A 12,965-nucleotide genomic window follows, 5' to 3' on the forward strand; every position below is an offset into this window, starting at 1 on the left:
GTCTTTGCTAAGGTGTAAAAGTGACATAAGGCTGGGTAAATGGGCAAGTGACCAGTGCCTCCCTCCCATCTTCTGTTATTTGTAGCTAATCAGTAATCAAGCTGAGTACATGCTGGAATGGGTCATGATACTGGTGAGTTGCACAGCTATGTTTCCTTATTAACAAGGGGTAGAGTATAATATACTCTAATACGTGGTCCTGATGATATATCATCAGGACCACATATTATATGTTGACCTATACTCCCCACCAGTGCAATGGGAAAGGACAAGATTCACTTGTTTTCCTAAATTGAGTTTTCAGACAAAATTCTCTGTGGCCTAGGCCCTATCAGCCTTTGCCTCCTTATGCCAGACTGTATTAGAGGTTGCAGGAGTGATTTTGTTTTCCAGTTCATTATTAATGATCATTAGACCAAGAGGTCAGGAAAGACCTCTGAAGGGACCAAGGAGCACTTGCAGAGATATTTTTAAGGTGAAACAGTAAATATCTCTTATAATTTGCCCATGAGTCTGTTTAATTTGGAGTTGTTGAGAAATTATTTAGTCATAGCACAAAATTACAGTTTTTCATGTAATTCATATGCACCCACAAACTTATGATGTTGAATCATTATATTACAATATTGCTTTGTTGTATATCTGTTTACAATATTGTTCTTTTATTAGGTTGTAAAAGCGAAGAGAAAATACTTTTAAGATTTAAATATCTTGGGAAATTGATGTATTATTATTATTATTATTCAGTAGATGAAACCTACTCATATGGAACAAGCCCACAGGGGGCCATTGACTTGAAATTCAAGCTTCCAAAGAATATGGTGTTCATTAGGAAGAAGTAAGAGGAAGTAAAGAGAAATACAGACAAGAGATCCCACTTGTTTAAAAAGAAAAAAATTGATAAACAGATAAAAGATAAAAATGTATTAAAATGCAAGAGTAGTATTAGGGTAGTAATGCATTGCATTTTGAACTTCTGAAGTTCCAACTGTATGACATCCTCTGGGAGGCTGTTCCACAGTCCAACGGTGTTAGGAATAAAGAGCCTCTGGAACTGAGAAGTTCAACAGCAAGGCACATTTACTGCATATTGGTGCTGCTGTTCAGCAAAACTGGTTACTCTCGGCAGGGAAAGTGGATCAGGGATCAATTGTGAATGTGAAGGATCTCTGTAGCTTTGATTAATAGGCTATTGTGGAAATTATATATCACCAAGAATCCTTGTAAAACTTTTAACTGGTAAATTTTTCAAATATCTTTTCTATTACAGGCTACCACACAGATGGGAGACGTGAGGAGTTGGTGTCTGAGATTGAACTCAGACAAAGTTACTGAACGAAGGGTAAGGAATACTGTCTCAAATAGTTTCAAATATTTTGGAAACTTTAGCAGACTTTATTTTAATGAATCATTCATTGTTAATCAATGGAATTTCAATTATGGAAATGACAAGCATACAGGAGCATGAAGTGAAATTATTGTATATGTATTGTTGCCAAATGCTGAATGTGAATACCAGTTGTAGTGAAATAGCTAATCGTGCGGTAAACAGATAATTTTTTTGGTAAAAGTTTCTTGAGAAAGAAGTTCCTCTACAAGTGACAGGTTAGTAATTTGGAAGTTTGGGTCTGAGGAAACCAAATGAGATTTCATTATTTATATTTTTACTGCATATAATTCATTAATTGTATACATGTATACTTAGAGCGGTCATTCACATTATGCAATTTATTTGTACGATTCTTGTTATAGTATGGCTGTAATAAACCATGTTTTAATTATTTTCTCCCTTTATTTTTTGCTAATATCCTTTGCATTCTGTTGTAATGCTTATCTTCATGAAAAATTTCATTGTGTCTGAAGGCTTTGTGATTCCACATACTACATTCTGTCTTAACTCGTGTACTAAGCTTTCTTTTGATTAAAATTTAATTAGAAAGCAAATGTTAACCTTCAAGAGGTAAAGGAACTCTGTACAGTAGTCTGCTATGGTTTCCCCCTCCCTAGTAGGAGAAATATGTAGCTGTGTCATAGCTGGAATTATGTTCATTAGGTGCTGTAGTTATTCACTGACTTTTGCCCTCCTTGATGACCATTTAAGTCATTTATTATTTGTTGTGTTTGCAAAGTACTTTACAGTACCTCAATTTTTTTGCCTCTTGGAGTATGATGCCAAAATCCTATGAAAACAAGTCTTTAGTTAAAGAAAGATCACAAAATCAAAGTTTGTGCTTTAGTCGTACGATATCCAGTTCTTAACCAAGGAAGTTATTTGGCTTTGTCATCTCGTGTGGCTTTGTAAAGTTTTAAAACCGAATTCACTTGGGTGATAGATTCATACGAGAATGTTGAGTAAATTTGAATTAACATTAATTGAAAATGTGTGTCAAAACAAATTTAACCACCAATTGCAGATACTTGAAAGTTCATTTACAACATCTAACATACACAATTGTCAAGGTCAAAGGACTTTCGCAAAATAAGAAAAAAGGAAACACAAGTCATGACTAAAAATAAAAGTAATCTCTTACATCCGCATTTTTTTTTTTTTTTTTTTTTTTTTTTTTTTTTGAGCTTACTAGAATCTCGTATTTCTTTTTCTGGAGATTTTTATGAAGCTGTTGAAACCCTTATAGAATAGAATATATTCCGTTGTAAATTGTAAAAGGTGTTGGGATTCCCAAAAACGCAGGTGGTCTGGAAACTTAAAATTTTGTTTGAAGACCCTTACAAGGTATGCTATTATTGAACCATTATGGAAAATTTTTCCAAGGTACTACAGTACTTGAACATATTTGTGATATTTGCCATTATTCATGTTTGTTTCTTATCTTTACCAGTGAAACTTAGAAAGTGTAATGATTTCACCCACATCCATGCTCAGTATTTGTCTCTGTGTTAAGGAAATGTCTTGAGAACTTACTATTGGATTTTGTTAGAACTATGTGAAAACAGTTAGTGTGACATTCTTTAGGTGATTGACTTTTGGTAGATATCAGTTAGGATTTGGTGATTTTCTTACCATGGAAACCATCCATTATAAAGTAATTTACAGGGATTTTTCAGGAAATCAATATTTCCTACAAAAAGGCATGTTGTATAATTTATTGGACATAATTCGCAGGTGAATGTTGTTTCCTCCTCTTGACTAGTTAACAACCTTGCTCATTTTCTCTCTTAGTTCCTGTGATGGAGGCTGGTGTGTTCTGCGTTTCACAATAGCATTAATATAAAGAAAATTTTGTCTTACTGAGGTTTCTGAGTTTCAGCAATGTTGCAGTACTCTTTTGAATCTTACATGAGGTATTTGGTGTACTGTACAAACTTCTCACTCTTCTAATATTTGTGTTTCTTTTCACTCCGGTGACTGTTAATCCAGAGGCTGATGTATGGCAGCTTTAGTTTTGTTCCATGCAGAGCACTGCATACAATACATTTGTATTTTAAATGACTTTTGTTAAAAATTGCAATGGAAATTTTTGTATATCAGATCAGGAACTCAAAATATTTAGAAAGTTTGTGACCAATTTAAATATCTGAAAACATATACTGTATTTAATTTAACCATAGTCACTATTTTTTCCAGAAAGCTTGTGACCAATTGAAACACCTGCTCAAAGATGAACAAGTTGTGGCAGCTCTAGATTGCAAGCCCTCAGACTCCTTCAACTGGGATCAAGTCTTCATTTATGCCAAAAGTTATTTCCACAAGGTGAAAACATTTTTGTTTGTCTAGAAAATATTTTTTAAAGAAGAAACAGTTATTCAAGTTAGTGGAAATTAGTAATGCTAGTTTGATAAGACATATGTACTGTACTTGTGTATTCTTTTAGCATTATTCCCAGTTCGATTTTAACACAATGGAAGATGAAACAAATTATATGTTATGAGGAAAGGCATCATGGGTGTGATTATTATCCATAATAAAAACAACAGGAATATAGCAGTCAGATAAAAAACTACTATGCCCAGAGGACAGAAATTTTTACATAAAAGATCTGAGTGATTATATCTTACAAATAAACAATGGCAAAGAAATCATGGAATTATAGTATCTTCTCATATCTTGTTTGTAACCATTGGATTGGTAAATAAAAATGATTCATGTATTGTAACTTCATTCCAGAGAACCCAATAGCTCAGTGTGACTTGCATTTTCCTTGTAACCTCCAGCAAATAGCTCTTAGTTAAGTTTTCATTCATTGCCTTTGGTTTCGTATTACGCCAGGCTGTCCAACACATGTAAGTTGAAGAGGTTGAATACCTAAATTATAAAAAAAGGGATTGGGTGAGAAATTGTCTGTAGAATGCAATGCAGCTAGTGCTAAGGGGATGCTACTAAGAACATTGTGTACCATGTATGGTCTGCTGAATAAGGAACATGTAAGCTGTACCCCCTAATTTGTGGTATACTGTGCTCCCGGGGGAGACAGAGACCTTATTTTCCTAGATTCACCAGTGCTTTTATTTTCTTTGAATCTTTGTTGGTTTACCTTTTGTGATAAGAAAATATAGCTGATTAATAGAAATTCCCAGGAGGGGGTTACCTCTTACTGTGTGCTGTACTTAGAACACTGTAAATTGTAGAGAAACTTTGTTGCAGTATCCCTTCAGTCACAGGTGCAGTGTTTGCCTTTTAGTTTTCATCCATTTTCTTGGGTACTCATTTAATTGTCCAACTAAAACTTTAGTTTGCTTCCAGATTTACTTTCTATTTAAGAACCAGTCCTTTGATTATGCCCTGTGAGGATTTAGAAATGGAGCACAGTGGTGTTTGTAAACCTGTTTAAGATGATACTGTATAAAATGCAGTGGGTGTTCATATATTTTTCTGTGTTTACTTCGATATAACCACTGTCTTCTACATAAGTTTGCTGATTTAAGATGCCTTGGTCCAAGTTTTGAAAGAGTATTTAATATTCTTATGGTCAGGACTTGTTGTCTTTACCCTCTTTCATATTGCCCTCATTTTTTAAAATTTGTATTTGCACTATTCAGACTCCGAATTTAAACAAAATTCAACTGTTTTTATACTTACAGCTGATCATATATTTTTCAGTTAGTCACAGTTCCAACATGTAATTTTTTGAGTTAGATGCTCACTGCCATGTATGTGGGGTACTTTTTGATTTATTTCACATTAAATTTCTGAGTCCTATAATTGTATTTGTTTTCATAAATGAATGTAATACATACCTTTACTCTGGGTTGGGCCACTTGTCACTAAATTTTGCATTTTTCCCTCAGCCTGGCATAAATTTACACAGATTTATCCCTCATTATAGAAATATTTGTGAAATGAAAATGCAGGGCATTATTAAGTAAAGGAAAACGACTTGTCATTTGAAAGTTGTTGAAATGATGTACGGCATACTTGGTAGTGGAGTGGGTGAAGAAAAGGACAATTAGTATTTACAAGCAAAGACAGAAGTTATTGATTTTGGGAGAATGAATTATGAGAAATGTGTTTTTGCATGTTTATCACTGGTGTTTCGTTATACCCTTATGTTGTCAAGATTTCTTGTACCAGTATCTCCTTTTACTGCTGTGTGTGTATTTCATGTTTTTAGACATAATTATGTGTCAGTGAGTACAGCATGTCTGTTGTTGCATTTGGTTATCTTTTTCGTGATATTTTATGGATTATTTTTATATTGCATGAACACTTTTCTCTCTCAGGAAGCAAGAAAGTTGGAAGAAGATGAGCGAAAAAAGCAAAATGCATCTCAGGCAGTTGTCACAAAAACAGAAAATCAGAAGAGGCTGTCAGTCACATTAGTAAAGCTAGTGCTAAGACAGGCATCTTTGAGTAAGTTATCCTTTATTATTTCCAAGTGGTCCAGTGGCGGAAGGGTGATATGACATCATTTTACTTAAGAGATTATTAGCTTTTAAGTTATCAATACCCCCTCATTATTTGTATGAAACTTGCATATTTTGTACAATTGGATTTATGTCTTTAAGCCTTAAGGGACGTCATAATTTATCAATGTGCAGCACCCCAGACCGGGGTAACTTTGAGGTTGGCAAAATAAAAAAAAAAATCACATCAATGGAAAGAGAATGACACGTACATTCACATTGTATAAATAAAAAAATTTTAAAAATTTTCCCTACCTTCCACGAGAAGTTGAAAATGGCTATTTACAACCCCTTGTGGGGCCTCGTTTACAAGACTATCGTAAGTTTTACCAACTTATATATGTTTTTTCTAATAAATAAGTTTTTTGTATTTTGTAAAATTATTATTACTGCTCACACAATATCAAAACAGATAAGAAATAAAAGCAGTAACAAATTTTTTTGCATATTTGTTGTAAAATATTCATGTAAATTTACGAGAAGGAAGATTCAGTAACATTTTTTTTACTTTTACATGCTTTTTCTAATATTTCTTTACAATTTTCTTTGTAAAATTACATTTACAATTGACATACTATCGTAAAAGACAAAACCATAAAACAACAGTAACCCCTTCGTATATTTACATGCAAATTTACAAAAAGACTCGTGAGAGAGAGAGATGCAGTACCTTCCCGCTTTAAGTCACAAGCATTACTGATACTGGCCTAACTCTCACGTCTGTATAAAAGTTGCCATTAGTGAATTTATAGCATATAGAAGTATTGGCACCTTTGTTTCGAATCATTATTACCATAACAGTGGTGCGTAATTCTGCTTCACACCGAAGCTCAATTCGTCCACCTCCCCAAACCTGTTTTACTTCACACTAAAGCTCAATCCGTCCACTAAGGGTTAAGGAGGATAAGTTTCTATAATAGAAAAAAAAGTATACACCAAAAATTTATGTTGATAATTTGTTGTTACATCATCCTGAAATTTCAAAAGGAAAAAATGTGCTATTGCTCTTGAATGAAAATAACAATTGGTATGAAACACAGTACAAAATATGGTTTCGAGTATGTGTCAGGATTGTTGGGAAATTTTCAGAGGTAAGTTAAAAGATTGCTCTGTAATCATATTTAAACGTGTCAAAAAAATATAAAAGCTACTTGCAGTACTTCAAAAAAGTATTTTATCTTTGCACCATAAGATATAGTGGCGGCAGTAAGGTCTGCTTTCCCTTTTCTTTTCATAGGAACTGATAGAAAATACCATTAAAGCTGAAAGAAAATTATGTAGTAACTCACTTTCTATGAAAAAGGAAATCTTTCTATTTCCAGGTCCTTGATTTGTACATTTCCATCAATGTGCATAAATATTTATGAAGGTGCAGCACTTGGTTAATTGTTTGTAAACAAACAAAAATGTTTGTTCCCACAAGAATGTACTTTTTGTCTTTTTAAATGGATATGCCTATGCCTAAAGCTGGTCTGGTTGTTGAAGCTTGGCAACAAGGTAGTTAACTAGTAAGTGAGGGGGTGGCAGTACCACCCACCCTCCTGGTAAGCAATGTCCATTTATTTTTTGGTTGTTTTGATGTGTAAGCATCTACTTTATACTTTTTATTGGACATGGATGTGATGAAACTGATTTGCCAAATATTTTGTATTGAGTAGTTGCTGAGTTTAACTCTTTTTTTACTGACACTGTTGATGCTAAATATTTTGTATTGAGTGGTTGCTAAGTTTAACTCGTTTTTACTGACACTGTTGATGACTGTTATAAGAATGATGATGTCTGACACTTCAATTCACAAAGTGATCAGCGTAGGAGCCAAGGATATGAATGTGTAAGATTCATGTCCACTTTAGTGATCCATACTCTTTTGTGCTCTTGGCAGGGGTCAGGAATGCACACCATTTCTGAACTGTGTAGACTGTCATCTGTGGTTACCTGCCCATGGGAACAAGTATGTGTGGAAACAAAATACATGTTGAGACAAAGGAAGTTGGGGGAAGCACTTTCATTGTCTCCATAAGAGAATACGGTACACTGCTGTTCTTCCTGCTCCTTCCTCTCACCTTTGTAGCCTTGTCTCCTGCTGCTTCTGTTTGGACAGCACATGTTTGTTCCCTCCTTGCTTGGTCTAAGGAAGGTAGGCACAGACTAGACTTGAAACCAGCCAAGCTCTTTCTGGCAAGAACATCAGTTCCCACTTCTGCTTCTGTTTTGACAACAACAAGGCATGCCCATGACACAAAGGAGCTGCTTAAAGCCCTGTGGCCTGCCTTGACTATTATGGGAGACCCTTCCTTGTGCAGCTTTTCTTGGAACACTTGGCTTTAGGGAAGGTTCGTTGCTTATGCCAGTCTAGGAGGATCCCACTGCTGTGACAATTACCTCTCCAGCTGAGACTATTTGCACAAACATCATGGCTGTTCCTGCTGATCTAGTTGTAGCTGCTTTGGTGGCTCCTGTGCCTATCCCTTTGGGTATGTCTGCATTTACTCTGTCCTTGATAGTCATGGGAGAGGTTGGAGAGATGCATGGTTGTATCTTTGAAATACATCCTTGTATTGTACTGTATTATTATTATTATTATTATTATTATTATTATTATTATTATTATTATTAAAGTAGTGTAACCAGACCATTGAGCTAATTTGTTTAGCTCTCACAGAGATGGCCCAAAGGATTTGTCAGAGAGAGAGAGAGCTCTATATGCTTTTAATTTCTGATACTACAACCCACAGAAATAATTTATAAACTTTTGATATATACTATATGTGTGTGAAAGCAAGAGAGAAAGATAATATACAAATTGAATGAGCCTGTGTCTGTTTTATATTTTCCACTCATCTTTTTGCAGGTTTTATATTAATGTACATTAAAGTTTGTACATTTGCCATAATCAAAACTTTAATTTTTTTTTAAATTCGCTCCCAGTCAATGTACTTGACTGAATTGTGTTCTCATTTTATTTTTGTTTGTTCATTTATGTATATATATATATATTTTTTTTTTTTACAGAAGTACCTCGCATCTCAGCAAAGAATTTGATAGATTTGATTTTTGAAGTCCTAGGGAGAAGAAATCCATACTTATTAGAAAATTTTGGTGGGGACTTCGTACAAATTAGTGTCAAGTACCTATTCAATTTCCCTCAGTACTACTTGGCTGTGCAAGGAGAACAATGGAAAGGTTAGTTTAACTGTGTTTTATTGCAGAGAATGGTTTCACTGTGTCTGAATTCTTTTTACAATAAAACTGTAAAGTTCTTGTTATGTGGATCCCTCATTACTTAAAGTGTAGATAAGTAACCAATAAGGTGGAATAAAAGATGGTATTTTACTAATTTTCCATCATATCTTTTTTTGTCTTTAATATTTTTAACCTAATCAATTTTGATTATGAATAATAAGAATTAGGCTAAGGATACCATAAGCCCTGGGATACGTATGTACAGATTAGATACCTGTTGTGGGTTACAGTGGTTGGGAAAGTTTAAAACTAATTTATGTTTTACATTTTTTTAGATATAAATTTCAGTCAGTTTATTATGAAATTACACATTTTTTAATTGCCAATTTTCAACATGGGGCTTTTTAAGTTTTTCAGTGAGTTTTAGGGCATTATACATAGCTTTTCAAATGTAGAGAAGAGTTTTAAACTTTGTACTATTCCCATCTCCTTGTGCTTGTTATGTGGGAAAATGAACTTCATCATGCCACATCAAACTTGTGTGGGAGCACGGAGAAGTCTTGTAGGTCTTTTGTGTTTTCCTTGGATGTTGATCTGTATTTGATGTGCTCTTTTTGTAGGGGGAAACCAGTGTTCCTTGCAGAAAACTTGTGATGTGTGTGTGAACTGGTCTGTGGATCAAGGGTTTCTTTGTGCTTAGAGACAGACCTACAAGTATCAAGTCCAGTGCCCCTTGGGTAGTGCTTCTGACTCATCCTAGTAATGTCAGGCCATCAAGACAACTTGGGTTAGGAGTCAGGGAGCTCACCTCCATTGCTGCAATGTCTCCATTATTTATCTGTGTATTTCAGCCTCATCATCATCTGCCAAGTCTGCTTCTTGACTAAATTCCCTGTATTGACCTCAGTCTTCACTCCGCACCCATAGTCATCATATTCTAGTCACAGAAGGTGTCCTTACTTGCTTCCCTTGGGCCAAGCCACTTTGCTCCAAGTTGCTCGTTTGGTGGGGTGGTCAGGTTGCCAGCTAGAAGTGTCCAAGGGAGATGAAGTTTTGTCTTCCTTGTCCATCATCATTGCTGTGGGCCCATCTTCAGAAGATTTAGAGGGCTTGATAGGACATTAGCTGAACTGTGGGTTCTGAAGGTTCTCTGCAATTGTTACTATCTCCCATATTCTTTGATACAGGTGCTCTTCCTTTGTCTCAGCCAGTCAATTTTGAGCCTTAACCCTCCAATCCTGAGATGATGTAGGTTCTCAATGACAAGGTTAGTTAGTTAGTTATAAATGATTTGTTTAACCAGACCTCTGAACTCTTTTAGGGTAGCTTCCTAGTTGCAGAAGGGCCCTATTCAGGAAATTCAGCTGGAGAGGCTGGGATTCTCATTTTCTTAAAGCTTTTGGGAGGTTGGAGACCAGTTATAAATCTCATTTGTTTCAAGTTTCTTAGTCTGACTATGTTCTGAATGAAGAGTGTGGAGGCATTAAGAGATTGTTATGGAGAGATAACTTCCATATTTCTCTTAACCTTAAGGAGTTTTACTTGAGCATGTCAGTTCACCCTCTTCTCAGGAATTGTCTATGCATGTTATGGCTGGGGCCTTTGCCTTGGTCTTTGTACAGTCCCTCAGGTTTTCACAAGAACTGTAGCATCGGTTTCTTGGACTCAACAGCTAGATCTTCATCACCATCCAGTATACGGGCAACTGCTGCTCTTCACTACTTGGTTGGTGTAATGAATGAGTTACTGTATTCCACCAGATGCCTCCCTGATTTTAGCTGATTTCTTATTTGTTTTGAGGAATTTTTAAGTTCTGTCAGCTATTTACGTGTCAAATCCTCAAATGCAAAAAAAGTTACGTTTTTCTTGCCGCTATTCTTCAGAACTACCAGTTCCCCATAATTGCTTGTTTTCTATGGAGTAATTACAATTTTGTTTCATATGTAAACAGAATGCATAGTTGAGAATTAATATGTTAATCTTATGTTCCTTCCTGATGAAAAAACATATGTAGGTGATGTTTTGAAATTAGGACAGTTTGAGCTGTTACTCAAAACCTACGTTAAAACAACAGGGTGGCTCTCTTCAAGGTATTTCTTATGTATAGTGTATTTCTAGAGAATAACTGGAATAGTGTTTTAGACCTACTTTGTCATTTTGGCTAGTTGATTCCAAGATCCATGGTTAAACCTCTTTAACCCTTTTGCTTATGACTTATAAACAATTATGTCTGTGGGAAATGGCAGTGACTTGAGTGGTTATCGTGTAGCTCCACCAATTTTCAAGGTAGACCACTCAATTCTGTTTCATTTTGCAGCTGAATAATTTTTCTGTACAATGGCATAAAAATCCCCAATACTTTCATGTAGGTTAAATATTGAGTAGAAATTTCTAGATATGAGAAAATTTTACACTTCCCCCCAAAAAATTTATCCATAGCACACCCAGATAAATTATCTAGTTATTGCAATGCAAAAAGTTCTGTGTCAAAGTAGCGTCATGTTTTCAGTAAGAAAAGTGCCAGTCACCCACGTGTTACGCGCAAAAAAATGTTTATACCTTGTGTTGTTCAAAGACGTGTATCTCCAACAGATTTTAAGGTAGACTGCTCAATTTGACTTCATTTTGCAGCTGAACAATTGCTCTATACAGTCCCCCCAAAATAACTTATGTAGGTGAAATAATGAATAGAAATTACAAAATATGTGAAGATTTTTCACTTTCCCCCAAAAAATATTTGCAATGTAGAAATCGTTGTAAATCCTTAGGATGCCCAGATAAGTTACCTAGTTATTGAAATTCAAAAAGTTGTAATTATGTCAAGGAAAATATAGAAAAATTGGTTACAAAGTAGCATCAGATTTTCTGTAAGAAAAGGGCCAGTCACCTTTTGTTCAAAGATGTGCAGCTCAGACATTTTTCAAGTAGACTGCTCAGTGTTGTTTCATTGTAAAGCTGAATGACTGCTCTATACAATAGTGATAAAGATAAATTACCCAGATAAATTACATAGTTTTTACAATGCAAAAGTTGTAACTATACCAAGGAAAATATGAAAAAGTGAATGACAAAGTAAAGTCACGTTTTCCATAAAATAAGTGGCGCTCAGTCAAGTGTTCGTTCCTCTCTCTCTCTCTCTCTCTCTCTCTAAATGATGTAATTATAGAATAAAAATCTAAAACTGTACAAAACAAATAAACATAGATTGTGCACGCAGAAAAAGATAAGTACTAGTGTAATTCTGGAATAATAATCTAAAACTATATAGAGCACATAAGCATGCTTGTTACATATTATAAAATAATACTCTCTCTCTCTCTCTCTCTCTCTCTCTCTCTCTCTCTCATGATAAATTATGTAATTATAGAATAAAAATCTAAAACTATGCAAAGCAAATAAACATACATGTTACATATGTATAAAAAAATATCAGGAATGCTCACTGAAAATTATCCTCATGTTCTCTGTTGGTTTTTGCAATTTTTTTTTTATGTTTGTGTAAGTCATCAGTACATGAAGGACTTAAATTTGGATGACGTTTACATCAGACATGGGTAAGCAAAAGGGTTAAGTTGAGATAAGAGATAATAGAGAGAAGCCCAAATCAGAACCAGTAGATTGAGCACTAATTTTAACCTTTAAATGACCCTAATGTCTGATTTATTTCTTATTTAATGCTAGTCTGGTTGCTTGAGGCCTTCAGTTAAATGGGAGTAGCTTGAAAGTAATGTGGAGAATGATCAGGATCCTGTTAATATGATCTTTAGTAGTTGGTGCAGCCTATTCAAAATTGCCATGTAATGTAAATAATTTTTCATTGTTACCATTGTAATTAGTAGGTTGTACTTCATAGATCTGCTGAATTCATTGATATAAGTGTAATTCTGTACTTATGGCCATGTAATTCTGTACCGATTTCA

At 34.7% G+C, this 12,965-nt stretch overlaps 1 protein-coding gene across 5 annotated transcripts in view; it reads left to right on the forward strand.

Annotated features, from left to right (window-relative positions):
- tefu (Serine/threonine-protein kinase tefu) overlaps nucleotides 1–12,965 on the forward strand; it is a 154,391-nt gene that overhangs the window by 2,130 nt on the left and 139,296 nt on the right. For all 5 annotated transcript variants that reach the window (XM_067118592.1, XM_067118621.1, XM_067118596.1 and 2 more), the window contains exons 2-5: nucleotides 1,271–1,342; nucleotides 3,587–3,712; nucleotides 5,680–5,809; nucleotides 8,875–9,045. In XM_067118592.1, the coding sequence (XP_066974693.1) occupies nucleotides 1,283–1,342; nucleotides 3,587–3,712; nucleotides 5,680–5,809; nucleotides 8,875–9,045 (487 nt within the window). In that variant the 5' untranslated portion in view covers nucleotides 1,271–1,282. The remainder of the gene's footprint in view (nucleotides 1–1,270; nucleotides 1,343–3,586; nucleotides 3,713–5,679; nucleotides 5,810–8,874; nucleotides 9,046–12,965) is intronic.

Source organism: Macrobrachium rosenbergii, chromosome 2 (assembly GCF_040412425.1).
Source record: "Macrobrachium rosenbergii isolate ZJJX-2024 chromosome 2, ASM4041242v1, whole genome shotgun sequence".
Taxonomy (NCBI): Eukaryota; Metazoa; Arthropoda; class Malacostraca; order Decapoda; family Palaemonidae; genus Macrobrachium; species Macrobrachium rosenbergii.